General features: G+C 32.5%; 2 protein-coding genes across 4 annotated transcripts; one reads left to right on the forward strand and one right to left on the reverse strand.

The window, feature by feature from the left end:
- Positions 1-9,427: 9,427 nt before the first annotated feature.
- On the forward strand, positions 9,428-15,473 carry LOC122280390 (adenine phosphoribosyltransferase 3-like). 3 transcript variants are annotated; one of them, XR_006229894.1, is made up of 6 exons: positions 9,428-9,774; positions 10,272-10,382; positions 13,719-13,831; positions 14,473-14,622; positions 15,031-15,089; positions 15,210-15,473. XR_006229894.1 is itself a non-coding variant. In XM_043091270.1 (6 exons), the coding sequence occupies exons 1-6, from the start codon at positions 9,693-9,695 to the stop codon at positions 15,261-15,263; spliced, it is 549 nt and encodes a 182-aa protein (XP_042947204.1). In that variant the 5' UTR covers positions 9,437-9,692; the 3' UTR covers positions 15,264-15,473. The 3 variants fall into 3 exon arrangements, 2 of the variants coding, with proteins under 2 accessions (XP_042947204.1, XP_042947205.1); XM_043091270.1 differs by having other exon boundaries at positions 9,437-9,774; positions 13,719-13,811; XM_043091271.1 differs by lacking the exon at positions 9,428-9,774 and adding an exon at positions 9,787-10,164 and having other exon boundaries at positions 13,719-13,811.
- A 7,972-nt stretch (positions 15,474-23,445) lies between these two features.
- LOC122280574 lies at positions 23,446-24,651 on the reverse strand. The gene has a single exon (XM_043091530.1). The coding sequence runs from the start codon at positions 24,459-24,461 to the stop codon at positions 23,586-23,588; it is 876 nt and encodes a 291-aa protein (XP_042947464.1). The 5' UTR covers positions 24,462-24,651; the 3' UTR covers positions 23,446-23,585.
- Positions 24,652-26,031: the final 1,380 nt, after the last annotated feature.

Consider the following 26,031-nt stretch of genomic DNA (forward strand, 5'->3'; position numbering starts at 1 on the left):
TTGGCTAAAATTTTTTTTTTTTACACTGTATCTATTATATGTCCTCTGCATCGCGGGCCATTTAAAATTTTACTGATTGGAAAACACTAGTGTCACATATAATTTTTTATTGAAAATTTTTTTGAATTTTTTTATTTATTTAGTGATTAAGTAAATATTTTTAAATGAATATAAGATTTTTTTATATTTTTAAAAAATATTTAAATAATTTAAAAAAAATAGTAAAACAAAAAGTTAAAAAAAAAAAAAAAATGTACTGATCTTTAGAAAATTCTGTGGACGTAGCGACGTCCTTAATGATTTTCTGTTGTCCAGTGGAAAAAGAGACAGTAGTCTCTCCTGTCAAACGACAGCGGTACCTGGTTGTCACGAGTTAACCGAAGCAAGCATACTAAAGTCTAAGTTCCGAGCTGCCAGTCAACTGGATTTAGCAGAACATGTAAATATTGCTTGGGAAAAACAATTATTAATATTAGAAGGTACAAATGCTCAGAGAAAAATTTACAAATTAAAGAATCGGAGAGAAGCCCTTAACTTCATCTTTATTTCCATGTTGAACGTACTGCTAAATAATTGGTTGGACAGTTATTTGCAAGTGAATTAATGGCGGTTTCGATCATGAATGGACGTAAAAGTTAAAAGTAAAATATTTTTTTAATTTTTTTATTTAAAAATTTAAAAAAATTAAAATTTGTATTGCGTTTTGTGTAGGATTGAAAAATTTATATTAATTAAATTATATGAGATGAATTAAGAAGCTTCTTATATTCAAACAACCTTAAAGTTTATCCAATGAAATATGAAATAAAAAACAGACAAACAAATCAAGTGCAATGTATCGTCTAAGGTCTCCAAAATTAATTGACACCACTGTGCAAACTAAAATGATGTAATATGGCATCCAAATTCGTGAAAACCAATGAGAATTAAATGAGATTAGGTCCAATAAATATTTTATTTTATTTTATCATTATAATTTTTTTAAATTTTCACATAAAATATAATAAATAATTTTAATTTTTTTAAATATCAAAACAATAATAATATTAAAAAATATTATTATTATAATATTTTATTCAACTTTCATTTCATCTCGTATAACTGTCAAACGGTACCTAAATTCCACGCAATCTAAAATTAAGAAGGCAAATACATTAAAAGAATGAGTAATATTAGTTACAATACTTATGTCTACAACCCTCTTGCATACTCTTTTTAAAAATATATATATATATATCATTAAAAAAAATTATTTTTTATTTTTGTTATAGTGGTGCCATTTTTTTTTTTATTATTATCAAGGTATTGAGTGAGAATTGTATAGTTTAGGTTTGTACAAATTATTATTAAATAAGAATAAGACAATTAGAGTGACCATTTTTTATATATTTAAAATGTATATATATATATATATATTTTTTTTTTTGCTCTCAAAAGTGGACGAAGATGCTCTATAATCTTGTCTCTGTTGGTTCTAAATACACGTTGTGGGTGAGGAAAGAAAAGTAGATGAAGAGAAAACTTGAGTGCATAGTTAGAGAGGATAGGATAATCGGTGATTAAAGACGTAGCTACGATCCATGTGAGTTAAGGGGAGTACTAAAGTATAAGCTTAATGAAATGCAATGTTCTGGATGGAATGACAATCAATTAAGGTCTTGTTTGTTTTCATAAAATTTTCATCTCATCTCATCTCATCTTAATTATTACAACTTTTTCAAATCCTCATACAAAATAAAATAAATAATTTAACTTTTTTAAATTTCAATACAAAAATAATATATTCTAATAATATTTTATTTAACTTATCTTAACTCATCTCTAAAAATAAACTAGGCTAAATCTTTCTGAAATCAATATTCGTGAATACAAATCCGAACGCAAAAGGATGTATCAGGTTTCTAAAATTGAGTTCTTGAAATAATTATACTATAATGAAAATTTCAGTTTCTATAGCTTCAACAATTAGAGGTATCCCTTGTTAGACCATCCCTCGAGATTTTTGTTCTGGTTGCTGGTTGCTGGTTAGTTGAACGTGCTATTGTCGTTGTTACAAATGGGTTTCAAGAGTCTCAAATAGTTTGTAGAATTCAGAAAGAGATATATACCAATTATGAAGCTTATAGGATTAAGTGTTGCATATAGAAAATATGTACTCTAATATTAAAATATTGTGATATGTGGCTATATCTCTTTAAATTATAAAAAGATTAACAAGAATTGAATATTAGAAAAATATGAAATATCTTGTTATTAAGATTTTTTTTATTGGCATTGAGTGTTTAAGAACAGTGTTCCAACTAATTTTTGGGATGTACAAACTCTTGACAAAAAATTTTTCACAAATGCATTTGAAGTAATTAAAAAAAATCTCTCCATATGATAGAACTCTAAAAATCATTTAAACTAAAATAAATTTAAAACTTAGGACAGATTCGGAAACATGGATGAGATATAAAATTTTATTTTATTATTATAATTTTTTTAAATTTATAAATAAAATATAAAAAATAATTCAATTTTTTAAATATTAATTTAATTTTTTAAAATTTTAAAATGATAATAATATTAAAAAATAATATTTTAATATTTCATTTAAAATTAAAAAATGTCTAGGCTTATCCTAAGATTTAAAAGGGATTAGCAGAAAAAGTGAAAGGGTAAATTTTTTTTATTTTATTTTTAACCTATCTTGTGTTGTACTCTTTTTACGCTTGTCTTTTGCTTTTTACTTTACCGTCTTCTGTGCCAATTACGTCCCACGTACGTCTAGATAAGCATGAGAGACAGGGCCATTGTTGGGGTCATTTTGTGGGTTGCTTTCCAACTTTACAAAGAGAGTACAAGTTACTGGAAGAAAGACCATTTTTTATCCACCTTGTCTCCGGACGAAGCCCTTCACGGAGGCCATATGGACCATGCATGCTCAGATCTTATTCGAAAATAAAGAAAAAAGAAAAAGTTTTTAGAGCTACTCCTTTGCTCTCAAACAAATCTTTATCATTTCAAAAAATAATATTTATAGTTATAATTATATACATATTGCATAATTTAAAAAAATAAAAAAATTAATACAGAATCCACATAAAAAAAAATTAACTTTTTAATCGTAAATCTCACTTTTTTTTTTCAAAACAATTGCGTAATATTTATACATTTTATAACTGTATATAATTTAAATCTAAATTTTTTATTTAAAAAATCTAATTATACGCCATCAGTCTATCGTGATAGTCGTTCTGCGTACTTCTTAATAAATTGTACGTTCTTTTATTTATTTATGGATTTTGCTAAATAAACGTAAGAGTAAACTTTCCAAATTGACATATATACCATCTAATCCGTAAGTGGTTATTTTTTAACTCATGATTACGTAGATTAACTTGAAAATGACAGATCATATATATAATCGAATCGGTCGGATTTATATCAAGTTTAAATGATATCAATCATTGCATGTCCTATAGTTGTGGATGTTAGCACAGTCAGAAAATTTTATTCAAATTTTGTGGTGCCTAATCCAACTTGACTCAATAAAAAAAAGGAAAAAAGATAACATTTTCAAATTAATTAAAAAATTCTTACAAGTGTGAAGTATCGTCAAATGTTTAGAATAATCGATCTATGCTTGATCATATAATCAATGTTGGTATCACCGAGGTCTTTTAAACCAGATAATATAAGGACCGAACTTCAAATGAAAGAACCAGGTTCAAATCTTTGCCCCTGTATAAATATATATATATATATATATATATATATATATATATATATATATATATATATATATATATATATATATAAATATTGGCATCAATATTATCACCATCCTCATACAATCACAATGCTAGCTAATTATCGTTATAGTCACTTCTTACAAAGTTATCATTAAAGGTAATGACATCATCAAAATTAATACAGTTGTGAAACACAATAAACAAAGTAAAAAGAAACACCAGCAAATCAATCACATAATACAAAATTAATGTAATTCAACAATATGCTCATGTACACAACATAGCTGCAAAAGATTTTATTCTATTGAAAAATTACAAAATATATTTTGAGCCGAAATCTCATTGTTCATAAACCCTAATGTTTTCTTCTTCTTCTTCTTTTTGGCGTTATTCGCTCTAGTGAAGTGTTAAACGTGCCTCCAGTGAGAAATTGTCAAATGTTTACTCGAGCTATATGTCGAGCGAGACTCGAACAAACTCTCTACTTTAATTTCGCTCGAGCCACTTGTCACATAAACGTCAAATGGACTTTATGCTCTTTTTTTGACCACAAGTAGTGACAAAAAAAATTATCGACATAAGTCGAAGTGAATATGGCCCAAGCCTCTTTGAAAATTTGTCAAAAAATCACAACACATTTTTGTCAAATCGGATCATCAAATTAAACCGACACACCAACAAAATCAGATTCTACAAACTCTACAAATACTACCCTTAGTAATCTTGTAATTAGAGCCTTCTTGAATCCTAACAATGCTCCCAATATGGGAAAAGTTTTATTCCACAAGCTGGCATGGGATGCAATACATCATCATCGCAGAGTCTCATCAACACAATTACTTAAGGATAGACTTACAACTCTTTTATTATTATTTTATTATTTTTAGTGTATTTATTTTTTTAAATATTTTTTTAATATATTTAATCATTAACAAAATTTTAAAAATATATAATTTTATTGATAATCATTTTTTTAATCATTAAATAAAAAAATTAAAAAAAATAATAAAATAATAAAATAATAATAAGATTATCATTATTGATTACCTAATGCCCAAGAATATGATCATAATTACCCCGTACGTTGATAACCCTCTCAAATTTCACGTAGGCATGTAACGTACGCAGTGATAAACGATAAAGGAATTTGAGCGTAGAGGTCTAGGGGCTTTTTATCCTAAAAAATCTTTGTTTTGAGCCAGATTCTTTAGCATCTTTTCTTGACTTCTAGCTAATGGCATGCCAGTTATCAAAAGGAGGTCTTTTTCCCTAGGTTAGCTCACCCTCACAGAAAGCCTGCCTAGTCAGAAAACATAAAAAAAGAGTTAAGAATATTGTCAATATATAATTAATGTATAATAATCATGAATATATAAATATCATATAATTATTATAAATAAATAAATAAATAATTATATTAAAAGAATTAATTTTTAATAATAACATGCACTTACATACGCTTTACGTCACATTACTCTTCCATGTATAACGGTACAGAGAATCCACAAGATTCGACTAATTATGGTCCAAAAATCTACTTCTTTGTTGCAACCCAAAACAAGATCTTGTCTGAAAAGTACCGTATGTTATGGTGCATGCTCTATGTATATATACTGGTCATGAGAAGAATTGGGGCACACTCCCTTAGATATAATACTAGTTGGTAAAAAATAAATTATAATTATTCCATCATTTATAATTATTCGTCAATTTTTTTGAATTATTTTATAACCACAAAAAATTAAAAAAATAATTTATTATTTTAATTCATATAATTCCAATAATTTAATTCATGACGAGGAAGTTTGTCCCAAAAGAATATTAGCATTGTAAAAGGATCGAAGACAATATTTATATTATGGTTTGTTATTGAGGCTCGAGGAGCTATATATATATATATATATATATTTTTTCAGTACTATAATAAACATGATACACAATTTTAGACTATATTTATTTAACTTTTTGTTAACAAAATGATATTTACAAATATTGATCAAAGATCATCGATCCGTTCACATGATCATTAATTAATTACAAATATAATTACTGAAAATGAAAAATAAAATAAAGATAGATTTTCTGCATGATCATGAACTGGAGGACAAGAACAACTCGTTGGGAGTAAGAAACAACAAATTAAACATCGATCGATGGGGTGGGGACAGACATGTGACATATGAGAGGCAACAAAAAGGAGTGCTCCAAAGGGCCTAAAGTCACTGTCCTATTTAAGGTATATATAAAGCTTGAAGATCTTGTGCAGATTATAGATTTCTTTGTTGTTTTGTCATCACATACTCACTGCTTTTACAAGTTGTTAGGTACTACCGCAGGGATCCGGCTTGTTGGGGGAGCTGGATCCTGCGTTGCCATTATTTTTAGGAATGCTAGCTAGCTGCATGCAACAACGAAAAAAGGGATATTTGGGTTAATGTGAAAGGGATGAGAGTTGCCCACAGAATATTACAATGCAGATTTGAAAGCAACCCTTGATACACAAAGATAGAGATGGGCAGATCGTTGTCAGAGAGCTGTAATATTATTTGGATGATTTCTCAATTGTGTCTCTGGCCGCAACGATGGTTACAAGTTCTTAATTTGGATGCCAGCTTCACTAGGCAGGCATGCATGCAGCATTCGGATAATTTATAATTTATTAATGCATCTCCTTCTATGTAATTTTGTACAATATGGTCAACAAAATGTATTTAATTCGCATATCGTGTTTAATTAAACGACACGATCAGTTTCTTCTTTCTTCTACCACTTTAATAAATTGTCAAAAAATTAAGAAAATTCTCATGAGTAAATTGGGTGATGATAACTTTTTCAAATACATATATATATATGGTGATAATACTGTTATATATATATGTCTAGTCTAATATTCATGAAATACCCTAGCCTGTTGTTTAAATGAGCCCGAAGAATTAGGTCAGAGGGAATACCAATATCAACGATTAAGATCAGATCGAGCTCACCAGAAGCATTTGAAGGATATAGAACATGCATTTCATGTACTTGGCTGCATCAATGACCAGTACTACCTCACATGCAGCTTGTACCATGCAGTATTGGGTGTACGTCCATGACAACTCGATAACGACGTAATCAAATTTCCAGAAGGAAAAAGTCAGGGATCCTGTTCCCTCTCCATGTTTTTTTTTTTTTTAAATTTTTTTTTTATTTAGTAATTAAGAAATATTATTTAATAATATTGTGAATCTTTTTCTTTAAAAAAGAAAAGTATTTAAAAATATTAAAAAAATAATATGATAAAAAAATTTAAAAAAAAAACTTAAAATAGACTAACAAGAGCTCGTAGCTGGAGCCCCTAGTAGTGGGTATAGACCCATCCTTTTGATAAATATATATGTAGCTTAATGATAAGGCATGCGTACAAACGTAGTTAGTAACTACTAGTTACTACTCTCATAGGAGGATGAAGGTGGATTAGTTTGTACAGTTCATTACCATTCATTATTATTTTTTATTTATTTTTTTATAATTAATTTTTTACTATCATTTACAGAAAATGATATCTCCTTATTATTTAAACATAACCGAATACAACTAACTCAAATACTTTCTTCGTACAAATTATTGAGATGTAACAAGTTTAAGTATAAATCTATAATTTCTTGCACCAAACATTTCCTTTTTAACTTTAGGAAAATGATCATCATGCTCTGATTTAATAATGAATGCATTAAAGGAATTAATTGATCTACTATGTGATCACTGATCACCCTCTCTGATCTCTCAACAAAACACTGCACGACAATATATATCAGGTATTTGTAATGTCGTTGATTGAATCGAGGATCGACCGAGTTGATTTTCGCCTAAATTTTCCTTTAAAAAATTGGATTTCCGATTAATTTCTTTTATATATTTAGCCATGTCAACATGAGTAAGTTGGGCACTCGATAGGAATTTATTTGAGTTTTTATCGGTTTGTCCGTTGGTGTCATAGCGAAAGGGCAATGCGAATCATAGACAAGCAAGGAATCCACCAGCTTATATTAATTACTGCATGTCCTTATCGCTACATGATGTTCTTTCAATTCACTATGGTGAGAAGATAACAACCAGATCGAAGACAGATCACCTTTATCTATCTGGATTTATTTGCAGTTCGTTAATTACTTAGTATATTACAGGCTAATTAATTGAGACCCGATTCAAGTACAAAAAAACAAATGTGAATTGGACCACGGCCGAATTAACCACGTCCCAAGCTGCAATATATATCATGTTCATGTAAATACATATCGTAAAAGTAAATTAATTAACAAGTTGATGTACGTAACTTAATATAATATATTAAATTATAAAGTTATTACGTCATCGGTTTATAAATTTATTTTTATAATTTTTTTTTTTTTGTGCTTGCCATTCTTCTCGTACGTATAATATATATATATATATATATATATATATATATATATATATATATTTATAACTAATAAGAACTTGCTTTGATGTTTGAGAATAACTTAGTATTATTGGCCTGACATTGAAATAAGATGTTTCCTTTGCCCCCACCATCTTTTTGAAACCCTTTAGTTGCAGCTTGTTGAGTACATCAGTATGTGGTGAATCATTGAAGTTGCAAAATGGGACAATTATTTTACACTTTATTTTATATAAATAATTATGAGTAAAGAGTTATTTTTTCATTATTTTTCCGAAATTAATCATTACTACCCGATCGAGTGTTGCATGAATTGATCATAAGTTAATATACCAAGTCGAAAGAAGGTGGGGGCATGTAACCAAATTCTCAAGAAAAACAGACAAAAAAATCAGAGTATTACAAAGTTGGCTGCAAATGGCCGTGCCTCAGAGACAATATTCATTATTATTATTAGTCACGTACACACAGTAAGCAACAGTTGTAGGCTTCTACAGCGACATGCAATATCCTCTTTAAAAAAAAAAAAAAAAAAAAAACCCACGTTAAACACAAAGTGAACATTCCACATTTCGAAAAAAAATGTTTGTTTTACATCAAACCTTAAATTCCAATGTCCCAATGTTTGACAACATAATAAATTGAAGTTTCTCATTTTAAACAATTACAACATTCATTCAACTTGATTTTTTTTTTTTAAATTCGTTAAACTTGAACATTTATAAGCAATCAACTTAATTATATATTATTTCATTTTTATTGTATTTAAATTTAAACGTTTTTTTTTTTACTATATGTATGTCATCGTATAATCACACACAAATAACTTACATAGAAACCAAAATTAAACTTATTGATAACATATAAATAATTAAAACAATAATTAAATATTTAAACACTTCTCTAATAAAAGTACGAAGTCTAATATTCTCATATTTTGAATTATTCAATACTTTAAGATCTCAATTAGATTAAGAGTTAATTTCAATTCGTTTTATTTTATTTGATCATTACATTTTTTAAAAAATATTATATAAAATATAATAAATAATTTTATTTTTTAAAATTTTAAAATATCTCATTTCAATTCACTATTTAAATTATATCTTAATATATTTAATTAAATATTATACAAAATTAATAAGGAATTTCACAAAATAAAAAAACATATTGTCGGAAGAAAACTATGGTGAGAAAGAGGGAGTTTGCGTTAAAAAGGCATTGAGGCACCTCGTGATACCTCTTTTTGTATTTCATTGCAACCTTTTACGATCCCTCTCTTTCTTTACTTATCGAAAAGATTTCCTCTCTCTCTGATATATTCTTGTGCAGAGAGCCCCTCACCAGAACACTTTATCTATCTATAAATACCTCCTTTTTTCTCTCTCTTTCTTCCATTGCTTTCATTCTGGTAGTGTTTTCTCCCTGGCTGGTTCGACTGCGAGAGAGGAAAGAAAGCGAAAAAGAGGGAAGCGTTTTTTGAGTTTTGTGTTCATTTTTTTTGTCTGAGTTCGGTCTGTGACATAGATACGATAATGTCGGCTTGTAGAGACGAAGACCCTCGTATCCATGGCATCAAAACTAAGATTCGGGTCGTCCCCAATTTCCCCAAACCAGGTTCGGCTTAGCATTTCCTCTCTTTTCTCTGTTTGCTTGCTGAGAAAATGTAGGAACTGAAAGTAGATGTTGGGAGTTTTTTTTAGAGTGATCTTTCAAGCTTGAACGCTACTAAGCGCCCTTGCTAATAGTATAGTGTTGTGGGGTAGGTTTTTCACGTATCTTCTTTTTCATGTTTTACGACCTCATACGAGGAATTCAACTAAGAAATACCTTGTAAAGCTATTTGGCTCGATTGAAGTTGGTTTCCATTTTCCTTTTGAAGAAGTAATGGTCCATGAGACAGCGAATTCCAAATTTCTTTATCCCAAAAAAGATTGTTCAAACGTTTATATTTCTTTCAATTTCGTTTCTGTTTCCTCGAATTTCCCGGCTACCGCCTGATATCAGGTTTGTTTTTAATTCTTCTTCTGCTTCATTTTTTGGGTTATTTGGTTTCGCATTTCTGTTATTTTAATGGAATAAACGGAGCTGAGAAAAAATGGCCAAAATGGCAGGTATTATGTTCCAAGACATAACTACTCTATTACTAGATCCGAAAGCCTTCAAGGACACAATCGATTTGTTCGTAGAGCGATACAAAGGCAAAAACATTTCTGTCGTTGCAGGTAACAAAAAAAGACCCTCCTTTTTAGTGGAAAACGTTTTGATTTTCGTGGGTTAGGATTGTGATCAAAATCTTTTTGGGGGAGATCTTTTTACATTGCTGTGATAAACTTGAAGGTGGTGGGGGTCTATTGCTTACGTCAAAGTAGGCCTTGATTATGCCGAAAGTGCTTTCTCTATCCCTCTCTTTTTCCATTGCATAAGTTTCTGGTTGTCTTTTTGAATGCTATCAAGGGACATTATGGAATGGAAGTGACTGGGTTTTTGGGGGAGTGATTTTTTGTTTGACTATGAGTTTTGGTAGTGGGGTGCGCCATTGATTGCTCCCTCTGATGTCATTCTTGAGCGGCTCATATTTGCGCTCTTTCTCACTATCTCTGAACATGTGCTCTGATTCAATTTGCATGTATGGTGGTTGGTGATGGATGCCCACCTTGTTAAAATGTGGACCCGCCTGATGCGAGTTTCAATTGGGCTGGTCTTTTGGCTCCATCCTAATTTGGGTTTTACATTTCACTGTCAATTGACTTGATTCTATGCCTAATTTGTTTTTAAAGAAAATTATTAGTGTTCCCACGGTATGATGACTTGGTATTCCCATGCTATTATAAAATGCATTGCCATTAAAATTCTTACATATAAGTTTTTTTTTTCCTTTCCTTTTTTTTTTTTTTTATGATTTTCATAATTTATTTTTTCAGTTTCAGCCTTTTGAGATTAACCCAAACTTTAATAATTAATTCATCAAATTAAAAAAGTTTTATATTTTAGTCCTTGGTCTTTAATTGCCCTTTAATTGCCCTTTTTGTAACAACAACCTTTGATTTCATAGGTATTCGGTTCTTAATATTTGATAAATACCGATGAAAATTATAATATAATGGCAAGAAAGTGTTGCAATCCTGGTTGCAGTTGCTTACTATTGAATACATGCCATGCGCTGTGATGCACTTGTTACCCTGTACCTGCCGAAAAATCTGTATATACTAACAGATTATGACTAACATTATAAACTATCATTCAATAATTGATATTTCTCTGCAGAAAAATCATAAATCAATAAGGAGATCATCTGTATAGTTTCTCATTATTGATAGGGTCCTTGGCCCCTCTCTCTCTCTGCCTGTGTGTTTTCTCTTGGTCTCTCATTTTTCTTATCCAATTCAGACATGATATAGTTCACATAAATTATGTGTTTGCTGCTCATGTGTTTATGAATCTGTTTCTTAGCATGCTTTGTGAACTGTATTCTTATCTAGGATTTACAGGAAAATCTATGGAATTTCTCTTGCAAAATTCAGCCGCACATGAATAAGATGCAGTTCCTTCCCCCTTACATGAAAAAGACTAGGAAATTCTTGTCTTTTTATCGTTGTGGTTGATATTGTTTTGTTGATTTGTGTTGATCATTACAAGATCTAATCTGCCGAGTGCATCTTAAGGATATGTTGCACTCAACTACCATCAAAGTCCGAAATTATGGCCCTTTAGCTTGAAATTTTAACCTTTGAGATGATGTGGTGAGATTATGTTCAACAATTGCCAAGATGTGTCTATTTCAATATCTATTTCCAGCGCAGTTGTTCATAATTGTGCAGTACTTTTGAGTCTGTGTCACTATCACTTCTCCATTTTTGTATTAAGAAATTTTTCAATAATTGGTGTTACCAAGCCAACTGTGTGATTTGACATTAGTTTTTTTTTTCGAGAAAAAATTATTTTCAAGAAAAAAATGGATGCTTTAAGAAACTTTAGGGCAAAAGCACAACAACTACTCTAGGCTCACACCCTTCGGACATTTACTTTTAATATACCAGTGCCGCTACCACCTATAGTAATTTTGTTTCCCATTGGACTTTGTAGTTTGTATGGTCATAAAAGTATAGTCATTACCATAACAAGCTCATTTCTGTTGTCAATTTTTGACAAGATTCTCAGTGGTGCAGCACTAGCAATTGAAGGGTTTCTATCCTTGCATTTCAGCATACACCTTGTCATTGGAAATTTGCTACTGTGGCTTCCAGTTTTACATAATTCATTGACTCTGCAAAATTGATGTTATGTGGACTGGTTTTCTCCAGTTGACAGCTGGACTGAATAATTTCTAATTGGTCAAATATGTCAGTTCATAAGATAGTGTGAGATCATTTGGTGATTCAAATTCCTATTTGATAGCTAGGAAAGATAAAAAATTCTTAGCCAACTTTGTCAAAATCAACATTCGGTACATTTTGAATTATTTATGACCCTGGAGTTTTTCTGTGGTCAACTGATGGAGCAATAATTTGACTAGAACAGAATCTGAAAATAATTTCTAAAGGGAAAGGGGTGGTTTATAAGTTATTTCTGTTTAAAATTAATGGGGAAAGTATTTCCAATGATTATCTAGGTTGAGGTACTTGGCTACAGTTGAATATTTATTTGGAATGATCGTGGTTCTTGGTATGAAACTTAAGTTATGAATCCAATATATGGATTTCCTTGGATATGGGCTTCAAGTCATGGCCATTGACTTCTGTTTTTCCTAGTTAGGTGGATCTTTTTCATAATTCCTGTGTCCTTGTGTTTCACCTTTTTTTCAGCGTAATAAATTATTTTTATGTTACTTATCAAGACAGTCTTGGCCATTGAAATGTGTAATGCTTATATCATTTAGTGGTGCTCCTGATACTACAATAGATTATTTCTGATTTTTGTGAGTCTCCTTGTTAGGTATTATTCATGTATATACATTGTGTACTTGGCTATGACTATTATTATAAATAAAACTTCTGATTTCCTATCAAAAAAAGAATTTCTGGTTTTTGTGAGTTAATATTCTTTCACTCATTGCTGATGCATTCATTAGATGGTTTGTGAGATTGTGAGGTGTGTATTATGGATGACTTAGTTCTGTGTAAACTTTATATAGATATATATTGAAAATGTATTATTGGGCTCTCAATGCACTACTCATCTTTCTTAGTGCCATGTAAAACTTCAATGTGTTCTAAATGTTATTATTAATACTGGTACTTTACTGTTGTTTATATTAAAAATTGCATCCTTTTACCTACGAAAAAAGTGAAAAGGTTATTGTTTCTAAATTGTCCTTTCACCAATGAGTTTTTATGCACTTTTTGGATCAATTAGGGAGAAGATACATAATATTAGTTCTATATTTTGATATCTTTTGTTTTTTTGTTTTTTTTGTTTTTTTTTAATATAAGTATTTTGCTGTTCTTGTAATTATTGTATGCTAGTTTTGATATCCAAAATTTTACAGGTGTAAATAACTGATCTCTTGCATTGTGTTCTGAAATTTGAGTGCCCTGTCGTTTTTGTTTTGCTTTCTCCAGGGGTAGAAGCTCGTGGATTTATATTTGGTCCTCCCATTGCTTTGGCTATTGGGGCAAAGTTTGTTCCTTTAAGAAAACCAAGGAAGCTGCCTGGTACTTTTAATCTTGCTACAGTAATTTTCTGTGTCTCTATATGAGTGTATTATTCTCCATTTCAATACTGTCCAAAACTTTTTCCACTTTTATACATGTTTAATGCCAGTCTTTTCTTTTAGTAGCTTGTTGGTTCATGTCAATGCTATTTGATTCGATTCATGGCCTTTTAAGTAGCGGATATATGCTTTTTGTCGTAATTCTGGAACTTGTAATTTGGACTCATTTCGTTTGGTCCTCAATATTTTTGCCGATTTTAAATTATCAAGACTCCAAACGTTTTTTTATTATTTTATTTTTTGGATACCTAGCAGAGATTACTGAAACTGCACGATTATAGGAATTTGCCATAATAGTGAGCAAATGTGGTCCCAGTCCTTCCAAATTCCCTTGCACGTGAAGCTGTAATATATTTTTCTTGAGCCAGATTATTTTAAATTACCATTTTACGGAATATCTTCGGTATCTCCTCTTCAGATATGGTAAATTCTCCAACTGGATCTGACATGATGTGTCGGTTGTGTTAACATGATGTTCTGGTGTTCTAGAATCATGGTCTGATATGGCTGTTCCAAAACATTTCAGGACTTTCAGAGTCTCTCTTTGGATTTTGAACATCTAACATTAATAGCGTTCTAATACAATCTTACCTTAATGGCAGGTCAAGTTATTTCTGAGGAGTATATTTTGGAATATGGAAGGGACTGTCTTGAGATGCATGTTGGAGCGGTGGAACCTGGAGAACGTGCTTTGGTGGTTGATGATTTAATTGCCACTGGTGGCACACTCTGTGCAGCTATGAACTTACTAGGTAATTGCATTAGAAATTATTTTTGCCATCGTTGGTGGTTTTTTTCAATACTTAACATGCATAGATATTTTGCACCCTCAGTGAGGATAAATGTATGAAAATTGATTCATATCTATCAACCGGTGATATACTTTTTTCCTTTCCTTTTGTTCTCTGGAGAGCCATTATCTAGTGTGACTGATAACTCTTTTTGGAGAAGAGGGCAACTAGACTTGCTACTTTCACGGTTAAGAATGCCAAAAAATGCTGGAGAAGAGGGCATTCAACACTACATCAGTTTTTTTTTTTTTTTTTTTTTTTTTTTTTTTTTTTTTTTTTTAATTTTTATTTTTCATGTGGCTTGTTCTTGTGGTTGCCCACTTTCAGAAAAATTTCAAAAAATCTTGATGTGATTGTGTTGTTTCACAGAATGCGTTGGAGCAGAAGTAGTTGAATGTGCATGCCTGATTGAGTTACCTGAGTTAAAGGTGTGCATATTACTAACTACTTGTGTTACGTAGTTGCTTTCTCGGGATTTTTATATAGAGAAATGATTGGTGTACGTAGAGATCTGCATGGATATAATTTAAATTTGCTGAACGCTGCAGGGCCGTGGGCGCTTGAAGGGTAAGCCATTGTATGTACTAGTGGAGTATCAATGATCGTGGAAAATGTACAATTTGCCTGCAATTGTTCACCATAGGGGATAATATATTATTGGGTATATCCAATCTGGAATCTGATTTCCTCTTCACCTCCCCCTCTCTCCCCCCCCCCCTTTTCACTCCAATTTTAATGGATTTTGATGTACCTGGATTATATTGATAAGTAGCATAGAACATTGAAATATGGAAAGGCGTTGATTTGAGAAATGCTTGCAGTAGAGCACATTTTTTCCTCTTGTGAAATGAATTCATATACCTCTCAATGGTCTCTTATGGCGGCTTGGATATATAGCTTTCTTGCCATGAGACTGTTGTTCGACCTTTTGGACTCTGACTCCGACAGGCTTCGAGCAATGGACATCTCTTGAAACATTTGCAGCCTCATGACACTTGATGCTCATTCTCGTAGTTGCTTTGCTATAGTTTGAGGTCTAGTTTCTTTCATCTCAATAGTTAAATACCTATTAAAACACAAATAATTTTTAATTTTTAATCTTTTCATATAATCATTATCAATTACGAATTTTCTAGACTTTCAAACAAAAATTAAAAACAATTATACTTTTTAAAATAAAAATTTTATAAAAAAAATTATATTCTAACTCTTTTTCTTCAATGGTATCCCATGTTTTGGCTCCGTCCGAATGGATCCCTTGACTTGCTAATTTTAAAAATTAAAGTCTTTAAATTTGTCTTCCTATTAAATGAGAAATCGTGTCCAAGTTTCTATCTGTCTTTTTTTTTCTTTTTTGTAATTTTCCGTAAATATGTTTGGCGTACATTTAGACATGTAATATTGGAAGTTTGGTTTGAGTTTGGAACCAATGTGCATTGGGCTGTTGTATTATTAAATATTAACGAAGACAGGTAAAGAGACGCAAATCATGGTTCATCTGATGGCGTGACTTGCGCCGTGCTTTGTTGCCAATTAACGGACAGGTTCCGTCCAGCACTTACAGTTATGGGGGACCCCCTTCCTCTTTAACGGCCAATACCCTCTTGTTAGTTTTTATTATTGTTTCTTCTTATAAAAGAAAATGATAAATTCTCGTTTCTCCTCTCAAATTACTCTCTATTTTCCCTTTGTTGATCTGAACGTTGGGTAAATGAAAAATATGTAACGTAACGTAACTTAACGTAATATTAACGAAAAATATGTACCGTCGAGAAACTGCTTAAAGGAAAGCTGATAATAGATTAAATATGGCAGGCTTTATAATTTTGTGTATGAAGTGTAAAACCTTAATAATTTGAAGGTACAAAATATATTTATGCTTAGGGCTGTGCAAAAAAATCACAGATCCGATCCGTCTGAATGGCCCGACCCGACCCAAATGCTAAATACGGTTTAAACTAATGTTTGGGTCGAATCCGTGAAATACCGGTTTCAACCCAAGCAACCCGCCTAAATTCATTTCTACGAGGAAGAGATCAAAGATGGCGGCCTCAACACTTTTTAATGATTTTTTTCTCTGATTTCACTCAAAGAAACGTTTGATGATTTCCTTCAGAAGCTCAGCCTCAACACTTTTTAATGATTTTTTTCTCTGATTTTGCACAAAGAAGTGTGGGTTTTGATTTTTAACGATTTTCGTTTCTGTTTCTCTAACCATTTTGCTGATTCTCTGGTTACAGGCTTGCACGGGACCTTCTATACATGCGCAATACCTTAAAATTAAGCACAAATCCAAATGACGATAACGCATACTAAAATGCAGCGATCAGCAATTGCCGATAACACGCCGACCAGGGTATTCTATAGACTTTTCAAGAAATGTTTGCAAAAGAGTTCCTTGCAATTGGCAGCAAGTCGCGAAGTCCATTTCCTTGGATTATGATGCCAGGCACCTCGCAACCCAATTGCAGCTTCAGAGTCGGACAAATCCAAAATGTAATACTAACCTAACATCTGCCCATCACCATAGAAGCAAATGGTCGTAGCCGCCACTGAAGGAGAGAAACAACATCTGATGCCTGATGGGCATGGGAAGTCGGGTTGCCCCGACCCGAAATTGTCGAAGCTGAATTGATATTTCTTGTTGACGGGTTGGGTCGGATCGGGTCCAAACCTAGTACGGGTTGACTGGGTTGCAGCCCTATGCTTTATATATATATTGGAAACCCAAAAGCAGCTGCGTTTGCCATATATAGCCATGCATGTTTCTCAATAACGCTTCAGACCATGCACCTAAATAATGCTTGAATGTCCATTTAAAGAGCCTATCAATTTAGCTATTTCGTCAGGTTAATTTGGAAAACATCTCATCCACCATTAATATATATAACTACTCTGCTCATAGAGCTATAATTGGCTTCTACCTACCCTCCACCATTATAAAATGTAGTGCTATTTGCGTGTAAATACTCTACCAGCCATATACTTTGCAAGAAACTAAGGAAGTTGCACAGATTTGATAAACAGGATCGAACAGATCACGTGTGTTGATATGATGTTTCATGGTCTGAGTAGTTTCAAGGTGAGCCAAGCTTTCTGCACCTGCAAGAGGAGGGAGAAGAGTGTTATCATGAGAAGTTTGTGAATCCTTCAATGCTGAAGTCAGTTGGAAGCTATTAAGATAAGACAAGTATGTAGAAGAGTGTTGAACCCAAGGTTTTAAATTTCATGTGATTATAAATCTACACATGGATTTTGATGATAACAAATGAATTCAAAAAATAAAGGAGTTTCAAACTCAAGTTGTCCACATAATAGAGTCAAGCACATCAAAGAACCAAGCATGAGCAAGAAGGAAACAAGTTCACATTAAAGTCATAGAATAATGTTGTAAATCTCTTAAAATTTGAAATTAGGATTAATGCTCAAAATTAATATTTTATCATAAAGCATTAAAATACATTTTCCACATGTGCATGAATATTTTTGAAAATTAAATTTGAAAATTTTGAAAGATGATTGATTGTCATCTTTTACATGTGCATGCCTTGATTAAAGGGTTGAACTTTGAAAATATTAAAGATGATTGATTGTCATCTTTCACATGTGCATGTTTTATTTGAATATTTTCAAACGTAATTGATGTTTTTTTAGACTTATACAAAAAGTAGATGATTTTGTTTGAAAAATTTAAAAAGTAAAGTGTGCTCATTTTATCATATACAAAAAGTAAAAGATTAGGTTTGAATTTTTTAAAAAGGAAAGTGTGCTCCTTTTGTCATATGCAAAAAGTAAAAGATTAGGTTTGAATTTTTTTAAAAAGTGAATGATGTTGTTTTTGACATGTGAATCTTTTTAAATTTGAATATGAAGTCTCATATGCCTATAAATAGATCATTTGAGAGCTTCACATTTACAACATCAAGAGCATACCACATTCATTCAAAGCTTTCATTCTCTCTTCTCTAAGCATTGAGCCTTAATCCTTGTTCATTTTGAGAGATATAGTTTGCGCTGTATTGTTTTTATTTCACTCATTGAAGAGTGTTTTCTGATAACCTACCCACTATCAGCCCTTGTAGCAGAAAAATGGTGTGTATAACCATTGTGTGTGTAGAAAGTATTCTACACGGGGAATAGTTGAATCACCACGTGTAAGGTGATTGCAAGTGTAGAGGGTGTTCTACACAGATCCTTTGTAGCGGTGTTGTTCAAAGGTGTAATAGGTTTCTATCTCCACCTAAAGGAGGTTGAATAATGAATTTGGGAATCCTTAAGGAGTAGCTTGAGGCGAGGACGTAGGCAGTGGGGTCGAACCTTGTTAACATACTGAGTTTGCTTCTCTCTTACCCTTACTCTTTATATTTATTGTTATTTCATATTTTATTTATATTTTATATTATATATTTGATTTATAATTGTTATTTTTTTAATACAACTCAATTCACCCCCCCTCTTGTGTTAGTCATCTGGGCAACAAAGAGAATAAAAAATCATATATTTTTTCACGGACAGGATTATGTATTTATGCTCGTCCTGAGCTCATCCGTCGAGGGAAATCATTGGGTTTCAAGTCGTGCCTAGGTTAGACATGCCACGATGAAATGTCAAGTCGAGATCAAGTTGTCCCATGAGTGCGCCATCACGTGTTTGATCCCCTTGACATGCATTAAATGTGGCATATCTCTAGCCTAGTACACTCGCAACCATGCACGCCTAGCCGCTTGGGCCCTATGATAGTCACTTGTTGACATACTCCTTTGGTAGGCCTTAGTTCCTTACTGAACCCTTAGGTTGTCGCTGCTTGTAGTGGGCTTTTCGACCAACTCGAACTCTAGCCCAGAGACCCTTCTGAAGGGCGGGTGTGTTATGGGGGCGGTATAAACCCCTCCCACCTTGGACCACCTTACCTTCCTTCGGGTAGGCCTCGACCTTGGGCCACCTTGCCCCCTTGTCAGGTGGGCCGTAAGTCCCCCGACGTGCTATGGTCTAGGGTTACTGGGGGCCCTGGTCCGGGCCATTGGGCTCGGGCCCTTTTCCCCTCACAACATGCATGATTCTACTCTCTCTCTAGAGTTTCTCCTCACTCCTTAGTGAACTCCTACTCCTCCCTGAAGTCTCATTCTATTCGATGGTGAAATTATGATTTAATAGGATGATATTGGTCTCATCTTGTGTGTTGGTCCCCTCTCTAAAAAAGATCTTTTATAAAATTATTTTAATCTTATAAATTAATTACTTATAAGTCCAATTTTAAAAAATTTAATCCAATTTAAAAATTAAATATATTTTATCTAAAATAAAATTATCTAATACATGATGACATATTTTCACTATTAATAATAATAAAAAAAGTTGGATGGTTTTTATGATAGACATGACACATTTTATTTTCTCTTATCGTCTGCATACAGTTTTACTGATAAAAGAAAAGTCTTTTCCTTACAATTTGCCGAAAGGCCAAAAAGACACTTTAAAGTTGTTTCCTGCTACTATGCAGCTCTTCTATAGACTACAGGCCAATAGTTGCATACATAGGCTCATGTTTGACTTTTTTCTTCTTTTTCTCCCCATTTTTTTCTTCTTTCATATATATATATATATATATATATAATTGTATTAAACTATTGATGCAGTGTTATTTGGATTTTTTTATTATTTACATTTCCCATTCTTTCACATATTGATGTAGTTGTATTTTGTTTTAGAATTTTTCTTTTTATTTTTGAAATAGATTGATTACTACTTGGTTTGGCTTATATATAATTATGTCTATTGAATAGTTATTTATTATGTCTATATTGAAAGAGACATAATTAAGAATTTTAATTTAGATTGAATATAACTTGATGATTTTATTTCTTTAAAAGAATGCATATTATCATTTCAATTAGAGAAGCAGCTGGGGAAAATTTATCAAATCTACAAACAAGCATGGAAGCTGAAATCAAAAGACCAGCAATCACAAAGATGGGTACCCCCCCCCGGGGCTAAATCAATGGAGCTTCTCTTTTAATGCTGCAATTAGATACTCCTATTCCACTGCCTCCGCTGTATATTGGGACTCAGAAGGCAATATTGTAGAAATATGGGCCTAAAAAATTCCAACCACTAATCCAGTCATAGCAAAGGCATAAGCAACTCTCTTGTCTTCGTGAGTGTCAAACACCTTCACAAGAGTACATTTACTCTTAAAGGTGATGCACAAAATGTTATTGATGCCATTAATAACGAATCTCCTCTACCTGTTGGCAATTAACTCCAATTATAGATAATATCCGTCAAAACCTTCACCCTCATGAAGATTAGAGAGTAATCAAATTATATTATTTTTAAAATTAATGGGTGTACTTAGTGGCAGAATTTAATTTTTGGTTGTATACCCTTTCTATTATACCCGACTGTATCTTATATATAGATAGTGGCAAAGACCCTCTTTAAAACTATATGTATTTCGTACTCATTTCTTAATTATATTAAGCATGCTTGATTAGGAAAAAAAAAAAATCAATGTATTTTTTTTATATGAGTCTCGCTATTATCACGTGGTGTATTGATGTGGAAATAAATGCGCTGGTAAATGAATTTCCTCAAATTTAATTGCTTTCCCACCTAATATTGTAGTATTTCAGCAATCCGTAGCAGCGAATTAAAGATGACTTTTCAGGTTAGCAAAATCCTCATTAATCATTTGATGAGGAAGTAAATAATTGCATTCCGGTATAGCTGCCTACCTTTGTTGTGTACGAAACATAAATGCGAAATGCTGTCTGGACATGGAGATGATGATTCCTCCCTCCTTCCTTTCTTTTATCAACCTGCCGTATTTTTTAAAGCTGACGGTCAAATCAAATTTATATATTTTTCACTTTTTTTTTTTCAGCAAACATGCATTATATTAAAAAGAAAATATATAAAGTATAAGTTGGATCATTTCCATTTTCTATATGTAGAATATAATTAGGGATACTATGAAGGGGTATTCGATCAAAATTCAATTTAGTTGTTGTCCATTGTATCGCAGAATACACATTAATTTTGAAATCGGTATTTTTTTCTGATCCTTCAATCTTCTCAAAGATGAAGGTTTTGACTAATGTCCACCTTGATTGGGGTGAAAGAGATTCGTTTGTTATAGCATCTATAACAGTTTGGACATCGCCTTCTAGGACTGAGGGCCTTTTTTGTAGTTGGTTTGCTATTTGTGTTGCAAGTAGAGTAGCTGAAGCCTCAGCAAAGGTTGGGTTGGTGCTTTGGATTTGTAGAAGTCCTAACATTAATAATTCTCTCTTTTGAGTCTCGGCATACAACTAAAGAGGTTGAGAATGAATCTCTAATTGTTGCATCAAATGAGTAACTCCAATGATTTGAAGGCGGGGGAAATCCATCTTAAATTAAGGAGAATTTTTTCCTTTTGTTCCCAAATACTTATTTATAAGCTTGGTATGTAGTTTCTGGCTGGAATGAATCTTTTGCAAGTGATGAGGATGAATTATTGTAAACAATATCATTTTTTTTTTCTCTAGATGAAATCCATTGTGATCATTGCAAATAACTAAAAATGGTGTATTTCTGATTTTGTTAAACCAAGTTTAGATGTAGGGTTTATTATCAATTTTATCTAGTCAATCATGGAATTGATCGGTAGTGTTGCCAGATTCAGAGGCCTGCTACTAAACTTCCACAGCATTCAAACCACAGGGCAATTAACAAAAAGATGAAGTAAAGTTTCTTCTACATGGTTGCACAGAGGACAATATTCTTATTGTAAGTTTGGAATAATGTTGTTCAGCTTAGCCTTAGTTGGGAGAATGTCCCATATTGTTTTCCAAAGTAAAAGCTAATTGCAACGATCATGCATTTTCAATCTCCAAAGGTTTTTGAGCTAGGTGCTGGAAAATTTTGAAGGATGGTAAAGGTTGAATGTAAGGATGGTGAAGCCTGGGAAATTTCAATTAAAATAGCCTACCACCTTGAGGTAAAAAATTATGTATTTTCCAATCGAGTTTTGTTATGTATCAACAACTATTCCCCAACTCATGTTTTTTTTTTTTTTTTTAAAATGTTAGCCTTGATCACCGAACGCAAAACCTATCTCGCTCATCTCTCTCTGACCTTCTGATGTGTTTTCATTCGTTTGTCAACGATGGGTTTGACTGCCACGTTAAGTGTATGGTATAAAATGGATTAAGGGACCAATGAGAAAAATAATTCTTTTAGATTAAAAGAAAACTTCTGAATGTAAAAACATATATAAATCGACATACCGATCAATTGATATCACTACAAGAAAATTATTTATTTGTGGACAATGATTTAATAAGAAAATGACTATTTTTTATTAAAATAAGTTCGTTTTTACCGCAAAGAGTCATTTTTTCATAAATAATATGTCACAAATGCTTGTTTTCTTATAGTGGATCATGGCCTCATAACTTATATACATGCAATGCAATAAATCATGAATAATGCCCGGAAAATCCTATAACCGACATTTATTTATTTCTCAAAATTTTAATTAATTTACCATAAACGAAACTTATAGCACCAATATAATACAACATCTCTCTTATCAACCTAATTAAGATATTGCCTAATCAATTTATCAATTTAAAAAAACTATTATTTTTTAATGGGATTCACATTCTTACAAAGAGCCGGAAATTATAAAAAATTAATAGTGAAAATAAAAATTGCATGAAAAAAGAAATCGTAAACTGGTTAATTAGCATTTATCAACATAACTTTTCATTAAGTACTTGAGAGAATATCAACCACCAAAAAAAGAAAATGAAAAATTTTGTTGATTAATGTAAAGAAGAAAATTCATCAAACCCCACCAAGAAATTTAAAAGACCAAAAAAACAAAAAATGAAAAAGAAAACATGAGTAGAAGATTTTAGATGAAAAGTCTAATGGTATTTTTACAATTTATAGATGATAAGAAAGCAAGGCAACACCGCACGAGAATCCAACACTAGCAGCTCCCCGTTCTCGCCGCTCACCGAGTCGAATCCGACTCGGTCATCCAGCAATGAGCCGACTCTGAGGTTCTTACAGACCCGACCCGAAATTACCCGGCATACTAGCATGGCCCTCCTTCCTCTACCACCGCCGGCGCACTCGTGGGCCCCACCGCTATCGGAAAACGTGCAAATCGCCGATCCCTTCCCCCCCGGGAACGTCCAAGCCCTGCCCCGCGAGTCGTACATCCCTCTCGCCGAGGTGGGGCCCAGACAATGGAACCCCATAACTTCGTTCCCGTCCGCGACGCACCGCGCATTCTCGTCCCAAGCAGCGCCGTCTTTCGGACCGAACGCGCCTGCCCGGGACTTGACCGTCTCGCGGTATTCTTCGAACCGGGCCACGGTTCTCGACGCGTTCTGGACCTTGAAAATCATCTCGATCTCACCTGTAAAGGCCTTGGGGCTCCAACTCGTGAGGAAGATAATCTCTACGACATTACGAGAAGGGTGGCCCTCATGGAGCTCCATCAGTGCCGGGAGGTAAGGGTCCGGAGCACCGGCATGCCCAGCAACAGAATCACTCAACCTAGACCTGCTTGGCGGGGTCTGAATGGCCTCGTCCTTATACTTCGAACCGGCCTGCCTCTTGGCCGGCGGTGTCGATTTCGGCTTGTTCTTGGGCTTTTGCTTGGTGGTATCGATCACGTCCTTAATGCTGCTCTGCATACTCTTCCTGCAACTGGCACTGGGTAATAGATTTTTCGGGTTGGGGTGATAAACGTCATCGAACGCTCTGGATTTGCAGTGCAGCGACTTGAGCCACCCGCTCGCCATTCAAAACCAAGGTTCAGATACTCCTCTTAAGCAAGAATCTCTCTTTCCTCTTTCTCTCTACAACAGAGAAAATTCGTAAGGTTGTCTTCGTTCTGGTTGGGTGCCTGCGTCTGCTCTCATGTCGCTCTTAGGGCTCTGTTATGTTATTTGCTGTGGTTGGGCGTTGGAAGAAGAATGGGATGGGATGGCCAAGGCGCGATATTAAATGGTGGGTTTGACGTGGTTACGACAGGCACACTTTAAATTACGTAATTACCCTTATGTTGATCTCAGTATTACTCACGTGGACTCTCTGTCTCTTTTCTCTCTTGTCTATTCCATTTATTAAGAGGTTTGTTTTGGTCATTATCGTATTCATATTTTCCATAATTTCTTCAGTTTGTTTTCCTGATTTTAATTTTGTGGAAGGGGAGACTTAATTATACCAAATTAAGAGCCTTAATTTGCCCATTTTATAACGTTCATTATTGCCCCTTCCTTCTAAAATATTTTATTAAAAATAATGTTATATACAATTCTAGTAAGACGGTACTACAGCCACCGATAAAGTATACCGATATTTATAATGAAAGTATTTTATTTCATCTCATTTTATTATTATAATTTTTTTAAATTTTTACATAAAATATAATAAATAATTTAACTTTTTCGATTCTTAAAACAATAATAATATTAAAAATTAATATTTTAACAATATTTTATTCAACTTTCATTATAAGTTATCTCATATCAACTTATTACCCAAACAGCACCATAGTGTTAAAGTATTTTTTTTATTTGTTAAAGCATTTTTCCTGTATTTAAAAATATATATAAAAAAATAAAAAATACAATACTAAAAAATAAACAAACACAAATGGTAAAAAAAAAAAAAAAAAAAAAAAAAAACTGATCTGTACAAATGATAGGTACACTTTGTCAATGCACCTATCATTTTCCAATATTATAATATATTCAAGTCTCATGCACCCTAATTGAAAAAAGTGAAGTTTAATATTAAAAAAATAAACTTTTCATGCGTTTTAAATTTATTTATTTTTTCTTTAAAATGAGCGTTCGAGAGACTTGAACGTTATATAATAATAAATATCAATTCTCTTTTCTTATTTTATTTTTTTAAAACCCACAATTTTTTGCTGACTCCTTGATCTGCCGGTACCATGCACTTTCTGTCCAATTCAAGGTTTACTAAACAGGCTAAGTTTTTGCTAGAAATTAGATTTGGGCTATCTGCTAAAGATCCCTGACTTTTTGTGTCACCCACATTACACGCTTGTATTCCATTACAGATTCTTCTTCTTTTTCTTTTTGAGAGATCAGAATACAGGAACTTGGATCATTGCTGTTTATACATTCAGTTGTTGGTGATGTACTACCTAATTAATCTTCTCAAGTCGTTTTCTCAAAGAAGTTTGCCGTGCCATCTAACTTTGAATGGTTCTTTAAATTGAAGCAATAATAACTATTTCAGTCGTGTTGGTGAGCTTGAAGTTTTCGATGAAATAGGAAAAGCTAGCTAGGCCCTGAACCCACGATTTTGTCTTTAGCCTCTCCATATTCACACAATTCA

Source organism: Carya illinoinensis, chromosome 11 (genome assembly GCF_018687715.1).
Source record: "Carya illinoinensis cultivar Pawnee chromosome 11, C.illinoinensisPawnee_v1, whole genome shotgun sequence".
Classification (NCBI taxonomy): Eukaryota; Viridiplantae; Streptophyta; class Magnoliopsida; order Fagales; family Juglandaceae; genus Carya; species Carya illinoinensis.